Genomic DNA, 26,643 nt, shown 5'->3' with positions numbered 1-26,643 from the left:
CATACATAATTACATACTTCAGAAGGACACAATCTATGGCCTTTCCATGCATACGCAGTAGTGATGGACAAATCAGGAACAGATCATTTGATATACAATTTATTCCTCAAGGAGAAGATTTGTAAGCTATACATGACATCCTTTTGCTAGCATTTCAGACAGACTCATGGATAACTATTCTGCTGAACAATGTTCACCTCAGCAAACTGCTTCTGAGTTGCTGTCCTTTCAAATCAGCATTTTGAAAATAGGGAAAAAAAAACCCCACTTGCATTTGTTACAGTCAGGTAAAGTGTCACTGCAACATGATATTCTACTGAAAGTAAATGAATCTAAGCAGCAAAAGGAGAATAAATATAGGCTTTCTGCAGACATGTTAGACATAGCCACAGGTTTGATATTCAAGGGCACCATGGTCTGAAATTTATACCTATGCAGTTCTGTCCTGAGCAAGAAGCTGTCTAAAAACCTGCCACAGTATTTTTAAACAGATCATGCCAGATTTGTATTTCACACAAGATCTACTGTAAACCACAAAGCCTACAGAATTAGCTCAGCCCCTTCCCTGTCTCCAAGAAAACCAAACAAAACGCCCAAACAGTGAAAACTTTTTGAATTAGAAGCTGATGCAAATGATTTATCACAGTCCTCTTGGTATCCACAGTCCTTACACTGAAGAGCACCCGTGCCCAGTTTTCCTACAGCAGGGTCTCCAGCTTGACCAGTTTGGGACGTAGCATACTCCTCTGGTCCCTCCACGGCCCTTCAGCAGCACAAGGTCACCACTGACTCAGACCAGTCTGCAGTACTGACATAAATACGATGTCGTCTAGTAATCCCCAAGTCACTTCAGCTCTCATTCTTACTTGCTCCTCTACCAAAAACACTGCCAGCAAAATCCTCTTACTGCATGAATTATGAACAACAAATAGAAACGAGCTGTTTCCCAGCAGCTTTCACACTTTTCTCCCCCAACAAAGAGTTTCGGCAGAGCACTAACTCACCAACTGCAAAGGAATCAAAAAATATTACCTTGGGGCAAATGGAAAACATGTTCCTCCTGCAACTTTCTTTTTACTTGCCAACACTGAATCTGATCCCTAGATTTAGCACAAAGCCTTTTCTTTACACCTTTGCAACGTTTCATGCTATCTGGGCTTTGTTGTTAAATATTGTCTTAGAAGTCCTGAAGCTTGTGCCAAACGTGAACCCTTCATCTCCAGGGAGGGAATGCAGTTGTTCTACCATCATCTTTGAAACGTGCAAATGGACCCTGACTTCTGGAACAAAATCGGAATATATATGACATTGGTGAGATGGGGTTATTTTCCTCACAGTGAAAGTATCTGAACAGTTTTGCAGAAGGAGGATAACTTCAAGTCTTGATACTACAACCAATCCTACAAATAAAATTAGGAAGTTGTTCTCTCCTTCCTTAGCCCTCTAGTCATACCCCTCTACCATAATTTCTGTGAGTTTGAACAATTGTCTTCCACATGCTTACATAGAGTATTTTCTGAATATCCTTCCACCTTTACCACCAAGAGCCTGTGGCTTTTTAGAGAGGAAACACCCAGCTGCAGCAATCGGTCTGCCTTTCACCCAAATATTCCAGGTGGCATTTACTGCTCAACATAACTTGATGTCAAACTTTTAAGTTTAAGTTTTAAATAGCCTTTAGAAAAACTGGCTTTAGCAATTATCACTTCATAAGGGGCAGTGGGAGTTTGAAGACTAAAACACAGAAGTAATAAAATTGCAGCTTCCCACGCTACACAGGGAAATAAATCCGTAGTGGAAAAGATATGAGCTAGATGGGAACTAAAGAAAAAACAAATTAATTGTCTATTTAGCATAGTTTTTATTGTTACCGCTTCCTTTTCTGCCTAGTTTTATGCTGCAATCAAACAGTTCTTGACTGAATACGCAGTGATCAAAGCCCCCCAAAGAAACTCGAGACATCTTCAATCATATTAGTAGGGGGCACAACTGTTCATTTATTTGCATATACTTAGACAGGCAAAATCTAAACATGGCTTGAGAAGGGTTTTTATCCAAACCAAGTTATCCAAGCTGCGCTAAACATTAAATGCGAAATAGGAATTTGCTGCTAGAGATAATGAAAAATATTACCACTGTAATATAGTAGCAACAGGCTACTTTGGAAAAATAGAACAAAACCAAAAGCAACTGGGGACCACAATTGTATGGGAGCACATCAGAGCCCCTCACAGGAGGCTATTGATTATCACACTCGACATTGGAAGTGGCTATGTACCAGAGATAAGTAGACAAGAATTCCTACAAAGAGTCTATTAAGTGTTCAGATGTCCTTTGGGAAAGGAGGCTCTTCACAGAAGAGACTAATTAAACTCTTGCTTCACTTGACCTTGGCTATCAGCAATGCTATCAAGATGCTTCCCTTCCAATAAAACTGAGGGCACACTTGTGCTTCCTTCTCCAGGATCCTGCAGATCAGTTTGATGCGTATCCACCTCAACTTCTGAACTCTTCTTCTATCACCTCCTCAAGCAGGGTTTTATTTTTGGGAGGCGATCACCACTTGCTGTGACTATTTGTAGCAACCACCTCGGAGCGTAATTCAGCCTGCTGCATCCAAGAGTGCATGGGTGCTATAGAAGACCACAAGCTAGGGAGAGGTGTCAGATCTCAAGAATTCATGAATGTGAGCTCTGACAAGTGTAAGAACTGAGATTATTCTGGAATTAGCCTTGTGTAACTTGAAAGACTGGTTAAACACGGTATCAATTAAACGCTCGTATCAAATATACTCTGAGGGAACAGACTACTGAATAGTACTATGCACTTTTTTTAAACCAGCAAAAAAAGCATTCCATTCCTCTGGCCAAAATTAAATGAAGAGGGTGATTTCTCATGCTAAGCAGTGCTCCAGACTTTAGGTCTTGAAAACGGTGATATAAATTGGTGTTGGAATAGCATACCATTTTTTTCCTTAGCATTTTTCCTGAAATGCTGGCTCAATACCATTTGGCGTACTTTCAATCACTGATCTAAAAATTAAGTGCCTTGTTCTCATTTATGTTTCTAGCATAAGGAGGCCTCAATATAATGTATGAGCAAGCATTAACTATTTATTCACTGTAAGTTGTCCAATGCAAGGGACACATGAATCTAAGAACCTACAGGTACTTACCGCCCACTTTTCATCATGATTGTCAGGTCCCCACAACTTCACAAATCTGTCAAGCAGCCATGCTACCGAGGGGCTACAGTAAATCAGAATAAACCCCAGTGCCTACACAAACATTAATTATCGTGATTTCCCCCCCCTTTAGCATCAGCATGTCAGTGAAGTTTCTCACCGTTATGAAAGCAGTGGATGAAATGCACTCACTGTGGGATTTCATGCAAGATTAAAAACACAGATATTAATCTTTCAAAGGATTTGAAAAATAAGTCTCAGCAGCACAAGCTTCTGCTTTTAATGCATCTTAATTATTTAGGCAACGTGCTAGCAAAATACATCATGGGCTGCAGCATCCAGCACAAGTCAAAACAGCACTGCAGCTAGAACTTCCCAAAGGAAGTGAACAGGATCTGTGATCAGTGCACATCTGGAGACAGTTGTTTCAGACTGCAGATGACTTCCCACAAAGCAGTAACACTCAACTTTCAACTAGATCAGCGTATGCTCTAGAGGCCAAGTCACCTTAAGTCAGTGCAAGTCAAGCAGCTGAAACAGTTAAATGAGTACAATCACATCATCGCTTTTTGTGGAGGAAAGACAGGCACTGACACCCACTCAGCATTTGATCCCTAGATGAATCGGAAAAATGTGTTTTAATAGAGTGTTATATCAGAGGAGACCCAGGGCTTCTCAGATGATGTGTTTGGGCCAGCTCTACCTCACTTTCACAAATGTGGAATTTTACGGCTACTGAAAGTGAAACACCTTACTGCTACAATGCCAGTAAGGATCCTAGTTATTTTCTATGTAGCTCTGCTGATTTGATGAAAATAAAGGTGCATGACACCAGACCATTGTATCTACACAGCACTACTGGAAGGCAATGTGTGCCATTCTCCTTCCTGCCCTGCTCCCTGCCAGACACACCGTGAAGACGACGTCTAAACTGCAAACTTCCCTCTGTCCTGCATCTGCAGGAAGGACTACTGCCAAGACCTCTCTTTTCAGCTTAGCATCTTGCTAGCTTAGCAAGGCTTCTGTCAAGCTGCCACACGATCCCAGCCTGACGGGCTTCTTGGGAAGCTGCCCCTCCAGTCGAGATGCTGCTGCTCACAGCATCAGTACCACTTCACTGATGGAGTCTCACTCACCAGTGGCTGCTGAGGTCACTGCTCTTCTCTAGCGAGAACTGCCATAGTTTTATTACTCAACTATTTCTTATTTCAGGCTATATTTACACCCATAATGTTTGATCCTGCTAGTTCAGCAAGGACCTTCCTCAAGCATACCTTCAGTAGCTAATTCCTGTGACTGCTATTGAAAAGACTTACATACATGTTTTAGATACACAACTGCTCCTTCACCAGCTAAGAGGCATCTTTTCTTTACTTTCTCACCCTCCCCACACTTTGGAAGTTTTCCCCCATTTCTCAAAAGCCCGTAAGAGCCAGGGGGCAGCTTTGCTTTTGGCAAGATGTCAGAAATTCCCAATATAGAAGCCAATTTCAGAGGATTATAGCAAAATTCCACATCTCCCTGGCTACTTTGGCTACCCAGACATAACTACACAGCGATTATGCAGAGCGGTTACCCACAGAGCAGAGAAGATTGCACAACTGCGGGAACACTGTAGGCTGCATCAATACCTCCGGCATCCCTGCGTTGCTCTTAGCCAAGAATTGCACTTTATCAATCCTTACTGTAATCCCTAAAAGGCTCAAGAAAGTTTTGGTGTTACAGCCAGCACAACTATATAACCTCTGCATACTGTTATTACCCTCAGCAATGTACAGAAATTATATTAAGGAAGAAAACCCATCCAAAGCTTTACTCATTGATATGAGCGGTCATTAAAAAAAAAAGTATTTTTAAAAAAGACCAATGCATTTTAGTCTTCTGAGCTCCAAGATTAAATTTCCTTTTTTAGCCTTAGTATCAATATGAGTATGAATAACCTTATTCACTTCCAAAATCATCCCAAGTACCATACACACTTAACCTAAACAAAGGAAATGACAAATTGTGTCAGTGTTATTCTGCAGCACTGAACTTCAAGAAGTCCAAACCTTAAAATCCTTTAGGGACTTAGAAAGTGGCTGACTAATCCTGTAACCACAAAGACAAGTTATCTCACTGGGTTTTTTTTCAGTAACTGAATTAGAAACCAAGCTAAAAGGTCAGCCTGTCTGGACAAGCAAAAAAAAAAAAAGCATACTTGCTTGCCAGAGATTTTATTAAGTAAAACACAGCAGAGTTTTTTTTTCTCCTTCTCTAAGTGATTATGCTTTAATTTTCTTAAGTAAGAGTATCAAAATACCTCTGGACATGCTAAAATAAATTATGTCATTGGGCTTTGAAGATCTGGCTAGCTGCACAAATCAAGTGTAAAGTACACTTTTTTTTTTTTTTTTTTAAGAAAAGCAATCTGTCAGAAAATGCTGATTCTTTTAAACCAAATAAAATTTTCTACAAATCTGAGAGGTCTAAGTTCTGCTAGGAAGGGTACGTGGGTCTGTAATGGAGCTTCCTTCCAATCCGACACACCCTTTCCTCCTCTCTCCTGTGCTTTAAGTGCTTTACTCACTCAAGGATTAACAATTGATTTATTTATTCAGAATCACCTATGTTGAATAAAGCAGAACTCCTGAACAAGTAGAAGTAAGAATACCTGAAATAAGAGCAATTCCTTCATACAGTATTGCTCAGTGTATGATTACCATGAAACACAAATGTTACTGAAGTGGTAACCAATTAATTAACACTAAATCAGTAGGTGAATACAGTTTTCATTAATAATGCGGAGTGAGAAGTTTGCTACTGGTATATTAGCATCATTAACTTCTCTCAAGACTTCACACACTTAAATCTGCAATGCACAATGAAGGCATAAGACAGGCAGTTTCAGTTTCAAAGGCTTAAGGCTATATCATCCATGATAAGTAGCCATTATAGTTTAAAACAACTTGCCTATCTATCTTAACACTTAAGAGTATTAACCTTTATTCAACAAAGGTTTTTAATTTGAGTCTTAGCCTCCCAATTTATTTCTGACTCCGGGAGAGCTGCTGCCGGGGTTTGTTTCCAGGAAGGCCACACCAGTTCCCTACCTCGTGTACCCAAAACCCTGGTCCAATGCCGCTCTGCCTCCCCTCCTTCACTAAGGCATAGGAGGCAATACCCAAAATTTGAAGTCAAGGAAGACGGGAGAGAGAATTAAAAGCTTTCTGAGGAAAGACTGAACTACAGAGATTTCCAGGGCATTTTGAAAAATGAATAGCTGCATGACAGCAGGAGAGACTTCTGTCTTTGAAACCAGGGGCATATGGTTAATATCTCAGAGACAAATTTTTTTGGGGGACAGTCCCCCAGTGAACCATCTCCATAAATCCATGTCGCATGAACCTGCACGCCTCACCATGCAAGGTTTTCCCAAGCATTCACTATTACTTGGGCATCTATTTATAATGATCCCGCGTGATGGCAAGACACAAAACAAGAAGGAATTAAGCATTTAATTTCTGAATACTGCTCCTTTTAGACTGTATCAGTCTTTATGTATTAAGCTACTCTTTCTCCCTCTTTCTTGAAGTTCAAAGCTTGGGTTCTGAAGCTATCTGGTCACTGAGGTTATTGAAATAAGAGCTAAGGCAAACCTCCCAGGATACTCTGGCCACTGGAAGCAGCCACGGCCAACTGCAAACTCCATTACCTTCTCTGTATGAGCAAGACCTCAAACATGCCTCACATTTGATGGAACTCCCCCCTGCAAACTCTCCTGGTGAGGTAAGCAGAGAGACACCCAGTAATTACATGCACCAAATAACACTGGCAAGCAGCAACACCTAGATTTTTCTGCAGGTTTTGTAGCAATACAAGAAGGGGGTGCACAAAGGCAAACGCACCAGGTCCAGAAGTCAGAGCTGAGGTAACTTTGCTCCTCCACGGTACATCATTTCAGGCACTTGTCTGGATCAGACCCTGCACATTGGAAAGCATTCACAAAGGCTTGATGGAGACTTTATCCCCAGGCTTTACCCTTACGGTCCAGAGACTCCATCCTCCAAGAGGCAATCCAGAGCAGCTACATTAGGGTCCTGATGCAGAGAGTCCCCAAAAGGAGCCCTTTTTGCTACAGATGAGAAAAACCTGGACAAGCTTGTCTTTTTAAGCTACATTACCCTTTACAAACATTTGTACTGACAGATGAGTTGCAAGAAGCTTTTAGAAGCATTTCAAATAGATCTCGTTTGAGCAGCAGTGTTCTTTCTTTAAGGGAGATGCTGTGCCAAGAACACACCCAGCCTTGAAAACAGATCTCAAGGCATAACAAGGCTCAAACAGGTTTTCTAAAGAATTCAGTATGCTCAGGGATTTTTCCAACGTCACACCTTCAATTATTAATTCCTCTTCCCTTTCTCCCAAAGCAGAAATGCACGTTGCAGCCTGACCTTAAAAACATACAGCAGTAGTGGAACAAATCCCATGATCAAAGACCCTGCCTGAAGTTCTGTTAGTTACTTGGTTCATCCACAAAACTTTCGGTCAACGTCTCAGCTGATTAAATGCTACAATAGGAAAGGGGCCTCAAAGATAGTCTGGGATGTTGAATTTACAAGTCTGAATACTCTCATATAAAGTTGATTTCAGGTTACATTATTTCAGCCTCCATTAAGGGCTATGACCTGAGCAATTCAACACAAACAACAGCAACTCATTTTACTTCCCACTCACCGCAAGTTTCATTTAAGAGCCTTATGTCACAGAAGGCCTGCTGTATACAAAAATACAGCAAAAATGAAATTTTGACAGCAAGTTGTGGCAGTAAGTGCTTTGCAATCAATGTCAGTAGGCACCAAAGTGAAAGCAGGTGGTGAACAATGACCCTGTTACCAAATGTAAGACAGCAGAAATCTATTCTCTTCCGCAACAGATAGGGGAGTCAAGCCACTGAACCACCTTTTTCGATTTCAAACATTGCTAACAAATTTTAAAACCAAATGTGGTATCTTCTGGGCTTTTATTTTTTTTGTTGTTATAAAGGGAATTTAGAAAGGTTTATTAAACCTACATACACAGAGCTTGATGTAAATCACATTGGTGGTTTGAAGCAGCCATGAATTTGATGAGGTTTGCAGTAAGGTTCTGAGTGTCTTCCTCATGCAAATGTTGCAGAAGATTCAAGACCACTTAACAAACAATAAAAAAGACATAAACAAGCTGTTCCTGGACTTATTTCTAAAATGACCGTATGCTTGATTACAAACTGACAAAATGAACCATTTTTCCTTAATAAAGATGTCACTAGTCAAAAGTATTTGCTGGGAAGAACATACTAAATATGCTGAAAAGGTAATGCTTACAAAGAAACACAAACAATTAGCAGAGCTTCAAAAATTCTTGGCAGATGGCTGAAGGGAAAAAAAAAGGAAATCCATTTAAGGGACATCAATGTGATGAATCAAGGCAGGTGACATTTAAAACCAATGAATAAAACATCACAAAACCCTGTCTCTTTATAAATCATACTTCACAGTGGAAATTACTGCTAGGCACTACACTTTAAGACCTCCCTCAATTAGCAAGAGATACCATGGGGTTTGGAAATTAATAGTTGTCTATTCTGACAACAGAAGACAGTCCAGAAAAATACTCTATTAGAGCCTGGGTTCCCCCCGCCCCCCCCAAATGATGGTCTTAATGCTGTCCCATTGAGCGAAAGCTTTATTTTAGATTCAGCACAGCACGAACAAGTTTACTTGTTTCTCAACTAGGAATCAGCCCCAGCTCCATAGGACCTAGACAGCGTTATCTATCAGCCATCCCAGATCTGGCTTTATCTCTTGAACTGACAGATGCCCTAGCAAATAAGTTCACTTTATGATCAAAGTAAGACTACTGGAAGAAATCAGTGCCTGAGAAGTAATATTTATTCCAGCCACCACTGGGAAAGAGGGGAGTTCATGATAGATGAAGGGAAGAAACTTTTGGACAGAGAAATCCCTGAAGATTCACTCAAAGTGTTTGGTTTAGTCTTGGAATAAATGGTATTGAAAAAAGCTCTACCTTAACCAAACATTTTTTTTCTTCTATGCAAAACTATACACATTCAAATGAATTTTTGGAACAGCCAATCTTCATTCATCACACAAGGGTCAGAGTAACTTGTTCTCTTAGAAAAGAAAGAACGTGTTGCAAGTTTCGTAATAATTCAATAGAAGTCTCAAGATTATTTGATTCTCAAATAATCCCATTTAAATGACCTGCAAATGTGCCCACTCTAATAAAGCTTTTTTTGCTCCTGTGCAAGTAGATAGACTTTCTGGAGTCTTAGTAACCAGCTTGGATTATTCACTTGAGTAATCTGGATGGGGGAAAGGAGGAACAGAAAGATTAGTGTAGAGGCCTGCATCTGACACCTTTACCAAGCTGCTTAAAGGACAGAAGTAAAAAGAAGCTAAAGCTCAGAGGATCACAGTAGAGACAGGAAACACTCTAGAATGATAAACTATTAAAAAGTCACACAACAGCAGCTTACCCATATAATACAAGTACTTTTCTTCTAGCATCTGCCTTAATCCATGTAGCCTCAGCATGTCTTCCTCCTACTGCTAGAAAAGACCCAAAGACCAGTTCCAACAAAATGAGAGCCAGTTATTTAGCCTGCCATAATTTTCAAAGCCTGCAACTGTACAGAAAATACTCCCAAGTTTTTAATCAATTGAACTTTTCGAAGGACAAAAGGTAGTAAAGCTATAAAGCATCACTATTAGATTGCTAATAAATGCTATCCAAATGAATGTTCAAGAGAAACCAAAGGCATTGAATGTTCCAGGTACTGGTAGACAACAAGCTCTTCACAAGACAAATGACACCTTCACAGACAGAATACAATAAATTAGAGACTTTGGTCATTGTAAAACAGAACGTGTTTACTGTTATTGATAAGCAATAAATCACCTGCCCTCTAACAGTTCCTTCCTATAAATCACTTCCAATGAAAGAAACAGATGGTTCCAGTATGAAGCCATTCTTCACCACAGTCCTGAGCTGGGAGAAGAAATATACTGTGCGGAGTGATCTCCATTTTTAACTGTAGTCATTCTATAGTGGCATAGGGGAAGCAGCAGGGCGGTGCAAGAGATGTAACACCGTGCACCATAAGATACCAGCTGCAACTTCTGCAGATTCATGGCAGGGCTGAGCAGTGTACAGAGCTGCAGTGGGCATCAGTCTCTGTGCAGCACTTCCCTGCTTTGGACCCCAGCCTGCAGCGATCCATCGTGGTTGGCATCCTTACCGCCTGGACCACACCTGATACGCATAAGTAGACTCTCATCTGCAGGCATTGTCAGACTGGTGTCTGCCAGACTCAAAAATACAACATGACCCTAATGCGATTTGACTTGCTTTGAAAGAATTAGGCTTTCTATAAACTTTTCAGTAAGAACTTCAAACTCTTGCTATCACACCAATACCTAATTTGTCTAACTAGAAGGAAAAGGATTCACATTCATGATTTCACCGCAAACCAATAGCCATTTGTCCAGCTGTACAAGCTGAAGACACCATTAGACTAACACACTTTCATTGTCTGCTGCTAAAGATACCAGAAGTGGTTTTACTTATTTATTTTAAAATCTTTGCTTCCAATGTAATGTTTCAAACTACTAAGTAAAAGCATAGAAATGAGGGTGTTAAAAAACAGTATATCCCAGATGAGAGCAGCATAATGAAACATTTTCTCAGTAAATGGGAAATTGTATTTTTCTTTACTACTTCAGTAACAAGAATCATACCTCCACTCAGGTAAGAGGAAGGTTTGCTTTCATTTACATTATACTTGTAAAAAAGAAAGATCTAAGCAGTAGCTCTTAAAAGCTCTGGCTGAAAGCTGCTTACAGACATAAAAAATATCATGGTTTCCTATCAAGTAAGTATAAATGGACATACAGTTATTCAAAGGAGTCTGCAGTTGTGATACCAAGTCTTGCAGTGCAGATAATTCAAGAACTCCAAAAGTTTAGAAAATGGACTTTACTAAAATTTATGTATTTTCTTGAAATTTTCCTTCAACAGTTTGCCAGACTATCGCTTTGTCTCTTGTCTGAACAAATTGCAATCGCAACGGTGAAATGCTTCTATTGCTCACTCCTTTGTCCCACTGGCTTGATGAACCATCCAGCTCCTACAGCTTCCTGCTGCAAGGAGCCCCTGGCAGGGCTCCGTGTAAGGAAGAGGAACACTGTCTGAAGCAAGAGCTTTTAAACAAAACCAAAGACCGCGGTAAGTGGTCTACAGACACTTTTGAAACAAAGATGCCTCATTTCAAAATTAGTGAATTTTAAGAAGCACAAGCCACGGAGAAGTCAGGTATCGACAGCAAGCTGTGGCCCAAGCACTTTGGAAGCAAGAGGCTAGACAACTGGTTACTGGAAAGTGATCTGTAGCTGTGGGATCAAACCCAGCCCTTCCTCCAACTCTTGTAACTCAAAGTCCCTTCTCTGCCCATCTCTGCCTAGCAGATGGTGAGGTGGAGACGGGAACTGTTCCTCGTACGCGAGGCCTCTGACTGTGCAGCCCTGACAAAAGTGGCAGCTGATCAGCACCTGCATTCTTCCCCCCAATTAGAGGCAATTAACACCTTCTGCTCATCTTTCCTTCTTCCCCTGCAAAAATTTCGGAAGGAACAGTCCTACTGTTTGCAGGACAGTCTTCCTCAGCAGTAGAGAAACAGATGACACTGTGCACTGGAAAGTGATAAAGTCTGTTTTGGAACTGGGGGAAATCACACCAACCTTTCCTGTCCAAAGAAATTCCCACCAGCAGCCAACGAGACACTGCTCAAAGGGAGCTAAAAAGATGAGCTAGTGCAGAGAACAGCGCTCACAGCACAGAAACGCAAGACCTGAAACACAGGTTCGCTCACGGCAGACTGAGGCAGGGTGAAGCTGTGAAGAAAGGCCATGACAAGAGCCATCTTCCCCAGTCCTTCCGCAGAAAGCTGAGATTTGCCATACCTACTCCTTCTACTTCTGCAAACCTTAACGTATATCCTTGAGAGTGTCAATTTGATTTTTGTAAGGAAAAAAGTTCTGCTCCAAAGTTGTTCTGCTTCAATGAGAAAACGTGTGAAGGCAGACCCTCTTCATTAAGCCAAGGAGCGAGAAGGAAGGACCCAAACGACTGGCTGTTAGTAACTATAGGAAGACGAAAGGTCTGATTCACCAAGACTTAGCAGATGCAAGCAAATCACGGTCTTCCCAAAGCAAGCAGGACAGGTCTTAGGAGAGAGACATAAACCTTGCCTCTGAATGTCAGCTTCCTTCCCAGAGCTGCGGCAGCAGGACAGAGATTGCCAGTGCAGAAAATGACTGCTGATGGCTGCAGTTCTCCGCTGAGATCCTGCAGGTGAATGGCAATGCTTTCCTTCAAAAACTCAGCTATCATCTGGTGTTCTTCCAGTGAAACACAGATAGCAAGAGCAGCTAAAGACAACATGAAAGTGTCTGTACCAATTAAGCTCTTGACAGGCTGCCTTACACAGGCAGGATACACAGGTGGGTTGGCAGATACACAGGTGCTGGAATCAAAAAAGCCTTGGAGCAAACAGCTACAACTCCTTGGGTAAAGCCCGTGGAAGGACTTGATGTCCCGCAGTACCCTTGCTCTAGAGTCTGTTCAAAGTTCAGGTTCTATTTGACTCCACATCCAAAACAATCCACTAGGATACTTAATTAGCACAGACTCAGTGATATAAGAAAAAATACAAATTCGAGTTACAGCAAAACCTAAGCTCAACACTACAGGTATTAAAAAAACAGCGGTTGCATCATGATGGCAAAATTCAAGACTGACATGGACACTACTGCCCCTTATTTTCCCCAGTGAAACCATACTCACGAAATAAAACTGAAAAGGTTTCAGTGTTATTATAGCTACCGTAAGACACGAATGGCTGCAACCTGCTAATTTGCTAACAAAATAGGCTTTCAATAAAATGATTTGTGATATAATACACAACATTAATGACTGGACGATCCACAAATATGTGCTACAATAGGTTTGGCAAGACTGAAGGCCTTTCAAGCAGGGCCAGAATAAAAAAAAAGTGATCCCACTTTAGCCACAAGTGATACTAGAATACTGACCTGCTCAGAGCAGTTTAAAGGCTTTTAAAATATGAATAAGCAAAGGGTTTGTTGTGTCTAAGGGCAGGAAACACTGCACAATTAATTTTGCCATATGTTACAGTAATACTGAAAGATTAAAGTGAAAAAAATATGACATTGTCTAAACAAATCTTCTAGCAGTATTAATTTAAGTCTGTGCAACAGTATGTGACTAATGTTCACTGGCAGAATGAATTTCAACGACAAAAATTTCGAGATCTGATTATGGCGATTAGGAATTCTACATACAATGCAGCCTGCCCATTAACAGCCTACCCCTGCAGCACTTTCGTATTAGAGTTTGTTATATTCTTCCTAAAAGTAAGAATTTTTGCCCATAATAGTATTTCCCCCCCCCATGTTAAATAGATCATAGTACTCTTGAAAACATTTTTCGTAATCAAGCAGGGCTTAAATCTTTAGAGATCTTTGTTCAAACATGAGTGGGGATAAACATTAACGCCATCAGGCACTGACTAAACAGTTTATTATTAACTTCTACCTCAGAAATCCAAGGCTGGAAATACACTGCTGGAAATACACTGGGTTATGCCATCTCCGACCACAACCAGGACATAGCCAGAGCATCACGTTTGGGAGGAATGGAGTTCATCACCTTTTAGAACAGGATCTCTGGGTTTTCAGCTCTGCAGTGGATGGACCTGACTCAATCTAACCCTCATCTAACATGACATTGCCATTGTGATATAAATAGTGTCATTCTTGCTTGCTTCCAAGGAACAATGTTAGTCAAGAAAAGGTCAAATGGTTTTACCACAGGGGAAAAGAGCAAAAATCTTTTGTAATTTAACATTGCCCTTTTTTTTGGGAGACAGGAGACTCCAGGTACTAGTCACATAGGAGGGAGGGGAATACAGAAGAGAACACAAGGCATATTTATCTAGTCTGCAGTAGTACAAAGCCATAATATTTCAATCATTTCCTAAGGCCCAGGAGGAACTAGTATTCATCCAGCATCTCACTGATCTCATCTTTACTTGGAATCCTGCAAACTCTATAGACAAAGTCTGCTCAAACCTGCCCACTTTGACAATGCAGAAATAAGTTATCACTGCAGGCAAGTCTAGGACAAATGTACTTGATAGATCTACTAGTGAATGTATATTTTCTTATTCCACAACACTTATTGCATTGATGCTTTCAATTAATAAAGCATTAATAAACATGACTTTTACCCATAGCTAGCCAAATTGATCCATTTTTAGTCAAACAGGAAAAATACCCAGTTTTAAGTCTTTGAATACATTACACAACCTGAGGTTACTGCTCCTAATCCTCAGATAAGCACTACACAAATATGCACATGTATTTATTAAGGTCGCTTTCAAGCATTTTTCTTATCCTACAAAAAAAGAAAGTAGCTCTGTTACAAAATTTGCATGCAAGACAGGCTGGTATGTTCATACACAGTTGAACTAGAGAAATACATACAGCTGGGAAGCAAAATTTCTACAAATTACTACATGAAGGTGACCCAAAGCCCGATTTATTGCTAGCTTTTATTGCTTCCAGCGCAATGGTAATCTATGCACATGGCAATACTTCAGTACTAATGGAAATCAGTAAACAAGGTCACATGCGTGTCAAACAGTTGCTTTGCACATTCTAAAAATACTTGTAGGTCCTGTTTGCCAGAATGGCACCGACCTTTCCTTGTGTCATCCGTGCTGTCTGTGCCGCTTGAGGGTGTAGCCTGCACCTACAGCTCACGGTATGCAGGGTGGAATACATCCTACTCAGTGGAAATAAGGGTAATTGCTAAACTTGTTATCAACCAAATTAGAAAGTAAAATAATTACAGCAAATTTCCCCTCGGGCCATCTTCTGCAGACTACAAAAGACTTCTACGATACTCCAAACCAGCCCATCTTTCCTGGGAAGTACCACACATTGAAAAATAATTGTTTATCATTAAATTAAGTTACAGCATGTAAGGTGAATGAGATAAACGGAATATCTGACTCGACTGGAATCGTGTGTTTGGCGCAGACCCTGTGATACACAGGCAGCTTGCAGGTTATTTTTGCAAAACATGTTTATGCAGTGATTTTAAGCCTTCAAACTAAACATAACGTAGTGCAAAGGGCTGCAAGAGACAGAATGCAGCAGGTCCCCTCAGCTACCCATCCTTTTCAGTCTGAATTGGAAAATTTGAGATGCAGCAGCAAAGACAACAAAATATATGTAACAGCAGTAGTCTATACAATCTCTACAAAGAGAATGAAAGGCTCCAGCTATTATTCCAGCCTTAAAATAATGCATCTCCTCGAGTCGTGACTAAGCAGAGGGATTTTGCTTTCCATGCTGCTTTGTGAAGGTGGAGTGAACCTCACCAACTACTGAATGCAGCGTGACAGCCTGAACCACGGGCAACACGAACAGACATCATAAGGGCGCACAATGCATTTAAAGTAAAAAGCACTTGCAGTGAAGTATCATCAAAAGGCGGGAGGGAACAGTGTTCAGCAGAGCATGCACCTTCTGGCATTTTGAACTCAAACCAGAAATTTTCCATCTTCACAAAAAGAACTAGATCATAAAATTTATGCATAATAGATCTTTCTTTGGACTTCTGAAAAGTTCCCGAAAATTCTGAGCACGTGAACCTTAGTTAGGAAGACTGAAATAGAGGATTTGAAAGAGAAATGAAGACAAGCTTGATGTTTATATAACAAAACAAAACCCAGTGCCAAAGCTTGAGAATAACAAGGAAATTCAACGGTTCTAACATTATACATTCAGGATTTGCATTTTCCAACTGCCATCTGGAATTCTGTTTTTTTTTTATTTTAAAAGCATAATGAGGAAGTAAAGCAAGATAGCTTGTACCTTCATGTCCTCAGGCTTGTTTGTTTGTTTGTTTTTAAACAAGGAAAATATACAGATAATGACTGGTTATGATCACCGAGAAATACCTAAAGAAAATGAGTTTTTCAAAATGCCCCATCCAAATGCATTAGCAATTAGAATCTCTTCCAGTTTCCATTAGTCTGTCAAAACAAGAAATAATCTTATAGCAGCTCTGACTAAAACTCTTAAAGATTGTCACATTGATTGAATTTCAAAGTATAGACTTACAAATTCATAGTCTCCATCCTGTGGTACTTTCCAATCAGATGAATTTTTTGTCTGGCCAGACACATTCTTCCCAAAGCTATTGATTTGATTCTCCTTCTCTTTCTGCTCAAAATATTCAAGGAATGATGGTTTGGCTGGCTGCATCGTTTCATCCCTCCCTGGAAATATTAAAAACAAAAAAAAAGTTGTTTTGAAAAATAAATTTTCAGTTATACTAGCTTACATCATGCCCAAAAGTGATTTTATTTTTTTAGCACACACTAAATCACGTAGTACTGCTCAAGTGTTATTTTTTCAGCAACTTTTCAAACATAAAACTGAGTGAACAGTTAGAAAACTGGAGAAGGGAAGCTTAAAGCCCACCACAGAAGTGATTACAATGCTGGAGGCCTCGGCCTCTAGACCTGCAATCCATCCATCAAAGCACACTACCAGGTAACCGAGCTTCAGGCACTGAGTGCTAGAACTAAACTGCTACCAACTAGAGAGGTTGGGTTTTTTTCATCCCAGCCAGGTGGCATGCACTGCACTGCAAAATACGCAAAGTTCCCAAACTAAACAGTGTTGTTTTACATGCAGAAACTCATCTTTATATTTACAAATGGAATACCACAAAAGCAAGGCTTTCAAAGACCACGTCTCCCATACAAATATCACATAACTGGCCTTGGGAAGAAGTAGTCAAGTTCTACATTTCTTGGGTAGAAAGGATTAATTAGTTTGCAAAGCTTCATTTATTTTTTTAATAAACAGTCAGTTAGTAAGTTTTCAAGTTTACTGCCCTAGTTTTCTTTTTGTAAGTTAATTCCTCTGAACACACTTTCTTAGTGGGTTACTCAAATAAGCCAGATATATAGATTGATCATTCAATTTTAGACTGCATTTAAGACACTTGGGGTAATAAGAAATGGGCAACGGTACAAAGAGAGACAGAGGAGTCAAAACAAACCCCCTAAATATGAATACTTTGATTTTTAAGAGCAGGTCTCATAAGCCTCCCAAGCACCATTCTCAAGAACCGAGTTCACCCACACCGATGGGAGAAGAAAGCATATAGCCAAGAGCACAAAGCTTTAGCACAACTAGATTTACATTATTCTCATTTGTCTAAATTATTCTTTAGAACAAGCAGAAGTTAAAAGAAAAGGACGAACGCTGCAGATCCATTAAGACCAACGAGCTAGTAAAACAACATTCTCATAGGGTGCCCAGGTATGTTGTGTAGTTGGTGGGATTAGCAACATGAGCACTAATGTATACCTTCTTCCTTCAGCCATCTCACCATCCACATGCCTGCTCATGTGATTTAAGTCCCATTACATACAAATAAATCTAGCAACTCATTCAACAAACAGCTTTCCATTCCTGAAGGAAGAAACGCAAGGTCACAAGTTCCCAGATCAAAGCAGATCCCCAATGCTGTTTGGAGAGAGAGGAGGTGGGCTCCACGAAGGGAGGCAGCTTCAGCTGTAGGGTGACGACAGCGCAATAGGGAAGGAAGCGATAAAAAGTGAGAGGCTGAAAATACTGATTCCTAGCAAAGACGGCATAAAAGCCAATAAAGGAAGAAAACACAAAATTTAACTTCACAGCAAGTCAAGACCAAAAGACCTTCACTATCTCCAAAGGAAGATTTCTTCACTAGTGCAACCAGTAGAGCACCAGATGCTGCCCAGACTACTCACGCTTAAAACTGGCCTGGCCTGTGAGCTACAGTGCAGGTAGTATCTTGTAAAGTGTCTCGATCTAAATGAAGAGGCGGGCTTGCACAGCAAACGTGCTTTAACAGGGCTGCACCACAAGATCACAACAGCTGCAAACGCAGCTAAGGACTACTCGCAGCTTAATGCCATTGTGCTGCTCTATCATAAAACGCTTCACAAAAACCTGTGAGCATAATGGAAGTAAGGACTGTAACAACACCTAGTGAAATGGTTTTGTTCTGATAAAATATGGTTCTCTAGACACTGAAGTGGGTTAATCATACTTGAAACATGTTTTAGGCAATGCAGAAACCATCATTTTCAGAAAGCAGGATTATGGCTAGAGTTAACAGAAAATGGCATCAGAATAGCCTAACTCTGGGCTGTGGAAATAAGTTCACTGTTGAATGCCATACATTCGAAATAAATACAATCTGTCAGGCAGGCAATCAACCAAAAGTTTAGAGCTTCAAACGGCACACAGGGGATGGAGCCATCCTTTGAGGGGTTTGTGGGGTGTGCATAATGCAGAGACTCTCCTACAAGAGTTTGTGCGGAAGGCAGGCTATCACTAGACAGTCCTCACTAAGGACATTCAGCAGCACTTTCCTCTTGAAAAAATATTAGCTACTCTGGAAATCCATTAAGATTTAATCACTGAATATTATTCTTGCACATAAAACTGCCATCCAGTGATCCAGAACTTCCCTGGCAGACTCTGTCTGATCCTCAGACAAATGTATGAATTCCTTGGTCAGCTATGAGATACTTTAGGAAGTTATTTGTCTATAGACATGTTAAATACAGAACAAATTTCCGCAAAGTATGAGAAATCTTGGCAGGATATTTGGGTTGTGATACGGAGAGAAGCGTGGTTCTACATAGCCTGAAATGTCACGATGCATTCTGAAAAAGCACTGCATCGTACTGCCTCTCCAGGGTCAGCTAAAAGCTCAAGCATGAACTGAAGTGCTTATACTTTTGCACTATGACAACTGGAGCAAAGACAAATTATTCTACCCCTGGCAGTAGTTCCCCTTTTTTTAAAAAACAAAAACCTCATTGTAGAGAATTAGATCAAGAAAGACACCTTCAGACAGGCTGCGTGAAGGTCAGTCAGGGAACATGTCTGCAAAGTAGAGAACAGATTTGCTGTTGGGAATAATTACTGAAATACAATAGCAATCCAATTACTGCTAAGCGATAAAACATTTATTTAGAATGAGGTAAATACACCCCTTGTATTCTGCTGCAGTCCAGCCTGTTTGAAGCAGTTGTTATGGCCAATTGTGGCAATGTTTAACACCAGCAAATTTTGTAGCAATACAGGCATTCATAACTACCTAGGCTAATCTATACACAGCTTACTGACAGCCAGCCTAGGTCGCCGTAGTTCAGGCTTCCTAGGAAAAAAACCAGAAAATCTAAGTCAAGCTTGTACTCTATGTTTTGAAAACAACTGTTTGCAGCACAGGAGACTTTGAAAGCAAGCATTCACTCCAGTGACATTGGCTTATGCAGTTCTTTTCTATTTATTTATTTTTTTAAAAAGACTGTCGCTTAAAGTAATCATGCTCATTTCCCCACATCTTGTATTTTACCAAGAACTGCAATATTTGTAAAGAACTAGTTACATCTACTGAACAACAACCTATTGTAGTATCACTGAATTCTCAAAAGGCATATCCAAACCCAAGCTTCATTTAATAAAACTTCTGTTTTCATGTAGAAAGGAAACAGACAAAGAAGGAAGCACATAAAGTGGTGATGGTAGTTTATAATCCTGGATTTTCAGCCCCACCAGTACAAATGACCGAAAAGCTGGGGGGCTGCAGCAGAAGGCTGCTGGGACACCAAAGGGGTCTCTGCCAGGCCAAGAGGGTGGGAGGGAAGGGGGTTTGTTCAGCCTGGGGAGGGCAGGAGGGGCTCTAGCTGCCGTCTCCCATCCCAACAGGCCATCAGAGCCCCGCTCCCCCCGGCGAAAGGATAAGAGGAAAGGTCTGAACTGCAGCAAGGGCAACTCAGCTGAACATAAGAAAGTTTTCATAACAGGGAGGGTTGTGCAATGGAGCAGGGCTGGAGTGACTGTGCAAGGCCCTGAGCAACCAGATCTGACGTTGCACTTGGTCCCAGCCATCGCACGGGGAACCGGACTGATGACCTCCAGAGGCCCTTGGCAAGCCAAGCTCTTCTGCGACTCACGCTCTTCACACCCGCTGTCAGACACCTCTAACCTTGCAGTCACCTTAGGCCTTTCAACATTTAGTCACCAATTTTAGTACGGTTAGTCACCAATTTCAGTACATTTCAATACATCAACATGTAACACTGCATCTTTATTTAGTGTTGGTTTGCATTTTTGTTTAGACTGATTAAAATAGAGATTGCTAACTGACCAAAAAAAAATGGAAAAAAGATAATATAAAATGAAAAATATCCAGAATACAGATCTAAGGTGTCTGAAATTTTAGTTGCTGCTATGATCTCGGTAGGGGTGCGTATGCAGCAAGACCGACAGAAATGCTCCTGGAGACAGAAAGACATCACACCAAATCAATTATCATCCCAGCATGACTGGATTTCTTTTCGTCAATCCTTCCACTTAACAGCAGTGTCATCTTTCCAAGGATGATCTGCTATTAATTCAACACAAGAATCACACTGCTATATCTTTAAGATTTTGATAACAGGCAGCTGTAGACAAAAATCGATCACTGCTATTTGAAGAAGCAGATGCTGCTGACAGATGACACCACGTAAAACATGTCTGTGCCAAAAAGCATTTAACTTCCTAGTTTTACAGGGTTAGACTAAAATATGAACATTTGACAGAAAGTGAGATCACAAGTGTGGCAGAGAAGAACCAGAGAAGAGAAGGTCACCCTGCGGTGACAAGAAAGGCTTCACCATGCATTTATTTTGGAACCGAAAGAGTTGCTTACGAGGATGAGCCACGAGAGCTCCCTGGAGCCATTAACGGTCTACCATTTAGATACGCAGTCATCTTTTAGGAGCTGTATTAATTACGCAAATGGAACACCACAGCTCTACTGGAGCTGGTCCAGCTGACTGCAGAATTGCAGCTTTGGGTGAGCTGTACGGAGCCACAGGCGCGGGGAGGACCGCTCGTCGTTCAGCCTGCTGGGCGGTGAAGAGCAGAAGCCCTCCGCGGAAAACTCACTGCCTAGTATAAAGTCATGTTTAGAAAAGTATAAGAACATCAGCATTGTTGTGTGTGAGAACAGAAAAAAGATCTGAAATTGGTGGGTCCAAAGGTAGAGAGTGCTGTAAGTTGTGAGCAACAAATATCCCCTTATATTTTGAATTTTAAAGGAGTTTACTACTGATTTCAGTATTAGTGTTACTCTTTCAGCACTGGAAAGCAAAGTCCAACTGCATGTGGTACCATGCAAGCGGGGACAGTCCTTACCCAAAGCACAAACAGCCCAGACAAGCCAAAAGACGACTGACAGACACAGGCAAGGCACTGCCAGAAGCCAGCGAGGCAACATCAGCAACAGCCAGTGGCCTCAGCACTGGATCCTCTCCCCTGCCAGGCTACAGCAAGGGCAAGTTTTAAGTAAAAACTTAAACAATGTGCTCCCTCCCAAAAAAATGTCACTTGTCTGAATACTTGAGGGAATAGAAGAGGTCAGTCTTAGTGGCTGACTGCAGCATACAGACCTCCTCACACCAAGCAAAAGATGACAATGAAGGTGTGGAGAGCCTTCAAGACATTTCTATTTCCATATGATGCTGCAGAGAAAATAGAATGATAAAGAAGAAACAGCAAAGTCAATTAAACCAGCAAGAGATTTCCATTTTTTCCAGCAGTAAAGAATATCTGTGAAACCAGATCATTCAGTATCATCTAGTTCCAGAAATCAAAGCACTCATTTTGTTGATTTTGTCAAATTAGCTCTCACAATTGAAAATTTTCAGAAGCTCATGAGCTTCAAAGGATGCTTTCAAAAGGCAAGTAGCATTTACAAAGTCCTTCTATCTATCTGAACAACACTGCTGAGTAATGAAACTAGAATTTCTGCTTTTCTCTGAAATTATTCTTCTCTACTCAAACTTCACAGCAGAAGAATCCTTGTTTTATTATTCCTTCCTCTTGAAAGAGATTGCTGTTATCTACCTAGGATAAATATTCTAGAGTCACAAAGCTTGTAATGAAAGAGTGTAAGATAACCTCAGGAACACATTTTGTGTGCTCTTTACTCAAGTCAGTTTATACAGTTAATACTTAAAGTACCTATTCTTGAAGCCACGGTGAGAGATATCCTCCCTTATATCACAACAACTGGAACTCAAGTTGTGGCTAGGAACAGTCAGGAGAAGATGCTACAAATTAATCTACAAAGAGGGTAATGTAAACCAACAACAATGAAGTGATCAATTACTACATTAGCAATATCAAAATAAAACATTATAGTTGGTACATGTGTATGTATTTGTCAAGATTTCAGGAGGCTGCAATCTTTAGAAAAACAACTGGCCTTGGCTCTGGAGAATACTTGTGTTTATGAGAATGAGGTGTCAGCAGCAACAAGACCAAAAATTTTTAAGTTGACTTGTGCTAGGAAAGTACCACGAATGCCCTGCACAAGGCTCAGGAAGATGCACCCCAGTGAGCAGGAGCTCAAAACAGCTCTGCAGAGATGCAGTGAAGAGCACTCATGTTAACTTTAAAGAAAGAAGAGCTATCACTGCCTTTTGTCAGACATAAGGCCAGAAAGAATCCCCTGGGACAAGCAGCACAGTCTTCTGCTGTAATATACAAGATTATATAGGCCCTTTCACAGAGGGATCAAGAGCTATTGTAAAGCAATTGGTTTGCTTTGTTCTTGCTGTTGACAGGCTTGCTGTTCTCCCGGAGTTATAAACCCTCTCATCTCCATTCTGAAGTTTATGGGTAGCCAGTGTATATGCACTTGTTCTTGAGCAAGCCTCAGCTCTTCGGCACTCAAACCATTCTCCTCTGGAGTGTTCACCTTCCCTCCTTGCCCTTTTTAATTTTTTTTTTTTTAAAGACTTCTAATATCCAATGTCATCTTTCATTTGAGTGGTCTAAATAAGCACAGATCTTTCTCTGACTTCTCACATAACAGGCTTGGTCCCCAGTAGTCTTTGTAAGTTCCTCTCTGTCTGCTTTAGATTGAATTATGTAACTTTAAGGCTTAAAATGCACATGTATTTAGGATGCACAAAACGGCATCTGATGATTATGCGCAAGCAACACTTCATTAATATTAAATTTCAAACGGAATTTCAGTTTTATTTGCTTCAGGCTATTTCTTAGAGATCACAGATGAACTTTAGCAGCTGGACAGCATAATTTGTACAGTATGAACAGGACTGAGTCATTTTATGCAGCAGAGCAGAGATGCCAATTTATTCAACCAGAGCAAAAAGCGCTCCATCATTAATGAATTCACCCCATGGCAACACAAGCTGAAATTTCCTCACATTAAAAGCAGACCACATAACACTTCATATCTATTGAAGCTTATGAGGACAAGTCTTCCCATAATTATGGGCTATCTCAAACTAAATCAAAGCAGAACATACCTGACAGGTCCTGCTATTAAGAAGGTGCTCCTAAATGACCATAAAATTCAACACTAGGTATCCTAACTAATGTCTTTTAATGAATATAAGACATCAAAGTCATCTAAGGAAAAGAGTACCAACACTCATCCAAAGCTGTGGTGTATATAACTGAGGACTCTTTCTGAAAAGAGGAGGAAATCCTCACAGTAATGAAAGCTGTTTAAGACCAGGTTACCTCCTTTTGGATCTCTTTTACATAAAAACTCAGAAAAGATTATAAATATATAGCAGCTTTCTTCCTCCATCCAAAATTTCAGTGGACACCTAGGTCTTTCACCTCATTAGCTTGAATTGCTAATTTAGTCCAGCAACTACAGTACGTGACACAGGCAGCAAGATGTGAAGGGGCATCAGGAAAAAAGTGAACATTTCATATCCTGCATCACCTGGCTCAGGTGCTGATGAATCTTAATGAGAAACAACCTCATCAACAGGGCTGCAATCTTCAGGTCCAGCACGCTGTGGGCAACAGCTCAGGCTCCCCAAATGGCATATAAGCAAGTTAGCATTTGCTAACACCCTGTCTATTCGTGACCCAGAAACTCCTTTGCTTATAGAGAGAGAACAGAAAATGACATGGCAATGAGCACTTTATTCCTGAAGCTTGAAAATCTGCTGGTAAAAATGAATTTGGTTTTTCAACTTCTGCAATTAAGGAATTTAAGAATATATAGAGTTTTCCTCATTCCTGTTCAGGAGAAAAGCATTCTCCAGGGTTTACTTTGATCCAGTAGGAAGTGAGTTTATTCTTAGAAGAGGCAGGTAGGTTACAGTTTGCCTGTACATGCAAATATATGCATGCATATGGGACAGAGATGTACTAAGTGATTTACTACTACTCTGCTACTCTGTCTCTTCGTTGGGTCTCCTGAAACATATTGCCTCCTGTATGCTATTCAGAACTCTGTTAGTCATACTTCTGCTCTTCCTCAAGACAATGCTTCTGTCCAGAAAAAAACCACCATAAATAACCCCCCTACTTTCTATCCCCCACCATCACAAATGCAGGGGTGCTTAATAATCAAGTGTTAGGAACTGCAAAATTAGCTGTGTTAAACACATAAATCTCTTTCTCCAATTTCAGTGTCTCTGAACATAGAAATATTAACAGATGATTAACTTTGTCTTAGCATTAAAGCTTTGTCAAATATTCAGGACAACCGAGGGTGGACAAGCATCCAACTTAGATCCTGGACTTAATTTTTCTTCATGCTTCAGTCTGCACAGAACCACTATTTCAATCGCTAACACACTGCACAGAAGTCCAGTAGCCCACCACTACGCAAACAGAAAAAACAAAACCCACAGCAAAAACCCAACAACAAAATGACAGCATATACAACTCCTCCCATCACTCAAAAATACTGCCTGCATGTCTACACAACTTGATATTCTTAAACAAACTGTGCTGGCCGCTGTTTATATCAAGTTTGCCAGCAAGGCTGCTATTAAGATAAAAGTCAGAAAGTAACACAGCTAGAAGACTTATCTCTGAAGATTTATATTCTCCACACCTCAAGAGGGGCAATACAATGCTTCTTACAGTTCGAGAAGATTTTAATCAATGCAGGTGTTTCTATAAACAGTGTGTTATTTAAGTGCATACTGCTAAGAGTGTTTTATGGTCCAATTATGCCTAAATGGCCCAATTTATTTTAAACACAGAAACATACCACTGGACATTAATAACACTAAGTAGTGGGAAGCAGCTGTGAAGAGCTATTGTCTATGGGGAAAACCAGAGGCAAAACACAGCCAATATCTTTGACATAGCCATGATGTAAATCCTGACAAAACGTGGAGCTATTCTCTCCAGTACCTGCATCAGCTATTTGGCTAACATGCATCTGCACTTTTTTGGACAACTACTGATATTACACCACCTGTAGCTACCTCAGCTGCATACCAGTAATACTTTATTCAATTATAATATTAATGCAATCACATAAACCTTCTGCCATCCATATTCATTCTGCTGTTCAGATTACAGCTTTTACAGTCATTGCTTTACATGAAAAATTACAGGTTAATTAATGGAGACAAAAAGTTTCCTGAGTCTTGGCAGTAACGCTTCTCTGGTAGGTTTAAGTGTCACCCACTGGACGTCTTGCAAAGCCAGCAAGACTAACAAGCTTACTCTCTATCATTCTTCTAATAGGAAATTGCCAAGTTTGCATCTCAGCCCATTTAATTTGCTAATGAAACCCAATCTCCCCTGAAAAGTGGAAATATCTTTTGAAAAGGACACAACCACGCTTAGCAGCATGGGCGTGGTAAAAGCGTAACAAAACCCAACCACCCCTAACTTTATTATAAGACTTAAACCTAGAATTTTTTATTTTAAACATTCACAAGCTACTAAGAATTTTTACCTGCACATTACATTATTGACGTCGAGGCAACAGTGTTATTACAGCTTCTGGGCTACCTCTGCACCAGACTCTACTGCATGTGTGCTGCATTAACAAAAACCCCACACCCAAATTCTTCAATCCTCTCCAAATCCCTTATTCATCTTGACCCAAAAACCAGACAGCCCAACTCACACCACTGTTGGCAGTTCTACATACGCCAGTGTCAGTTTTTTGGTGCTTAAACAAGCAAGAGGCACTTTAACATAGAAAATAGGACAGATTATAGTACAAGACAAACTAGATCCTATTTCACTTGGATCTGATCATATTGCAGAGTCCAAGGAAGGCAACATGTTTATCTGCTTTATTATAAAATTATGTTCCACTCTTTAAATTGAAGAGACAAACTCATGCCAAGTTTCCAGTATTTAAAGACCTACAGCAAATAAAGCAGAAAAAGTAAAAAAAGAAAGAGTAAAAAATGCCGCACTGTTTACTAGCACTACCTATTGTCTCACAGAAAAACTTTAAAA

General features: G+C 40.4%; 1 protein-coding gene across 1 annotated transcript in view; it reads right to left on the bottom strand.

The window, feature by feature from the left end:
• Nucleotides 1–26,643, bottom strand: part of STK4 (serine/threonine kinase 4) — a 48,324-nt gene that overhangs the window by 6,798 nt on the left and 14,883 nt on the right. Inside the window, exon 10 of the mRNA XM_059827013.1 lies at nt 16,438–16,595. Within this exon, the coding sequence (XP_059682996.1) occupies nt 16,438–16,595 (158 nt within the window). The remainder of the gene's footprint in view (nt 1–16,437; nt 16,596–26,643) is intronic.

Source organism: Gavia stellata, chromosome 20 (genome assembly GCF_030936135.1).
Source record: "Gavia stellata isolate bGavSte3 chromosome 20, bGavSte3.hap2, whole genome shotgun sequence".
Classification (NCBI taxonomy): Eukaryota; Metazoa; Chordata; class Aves; order Gaviiformes; family Gaviidae; genus Gavia; species Gavia stellata.
Note: the sequence above shows the minus strand (reverse complement) of the source record. Positions and strands in the feature narration are given on the sequence as shown.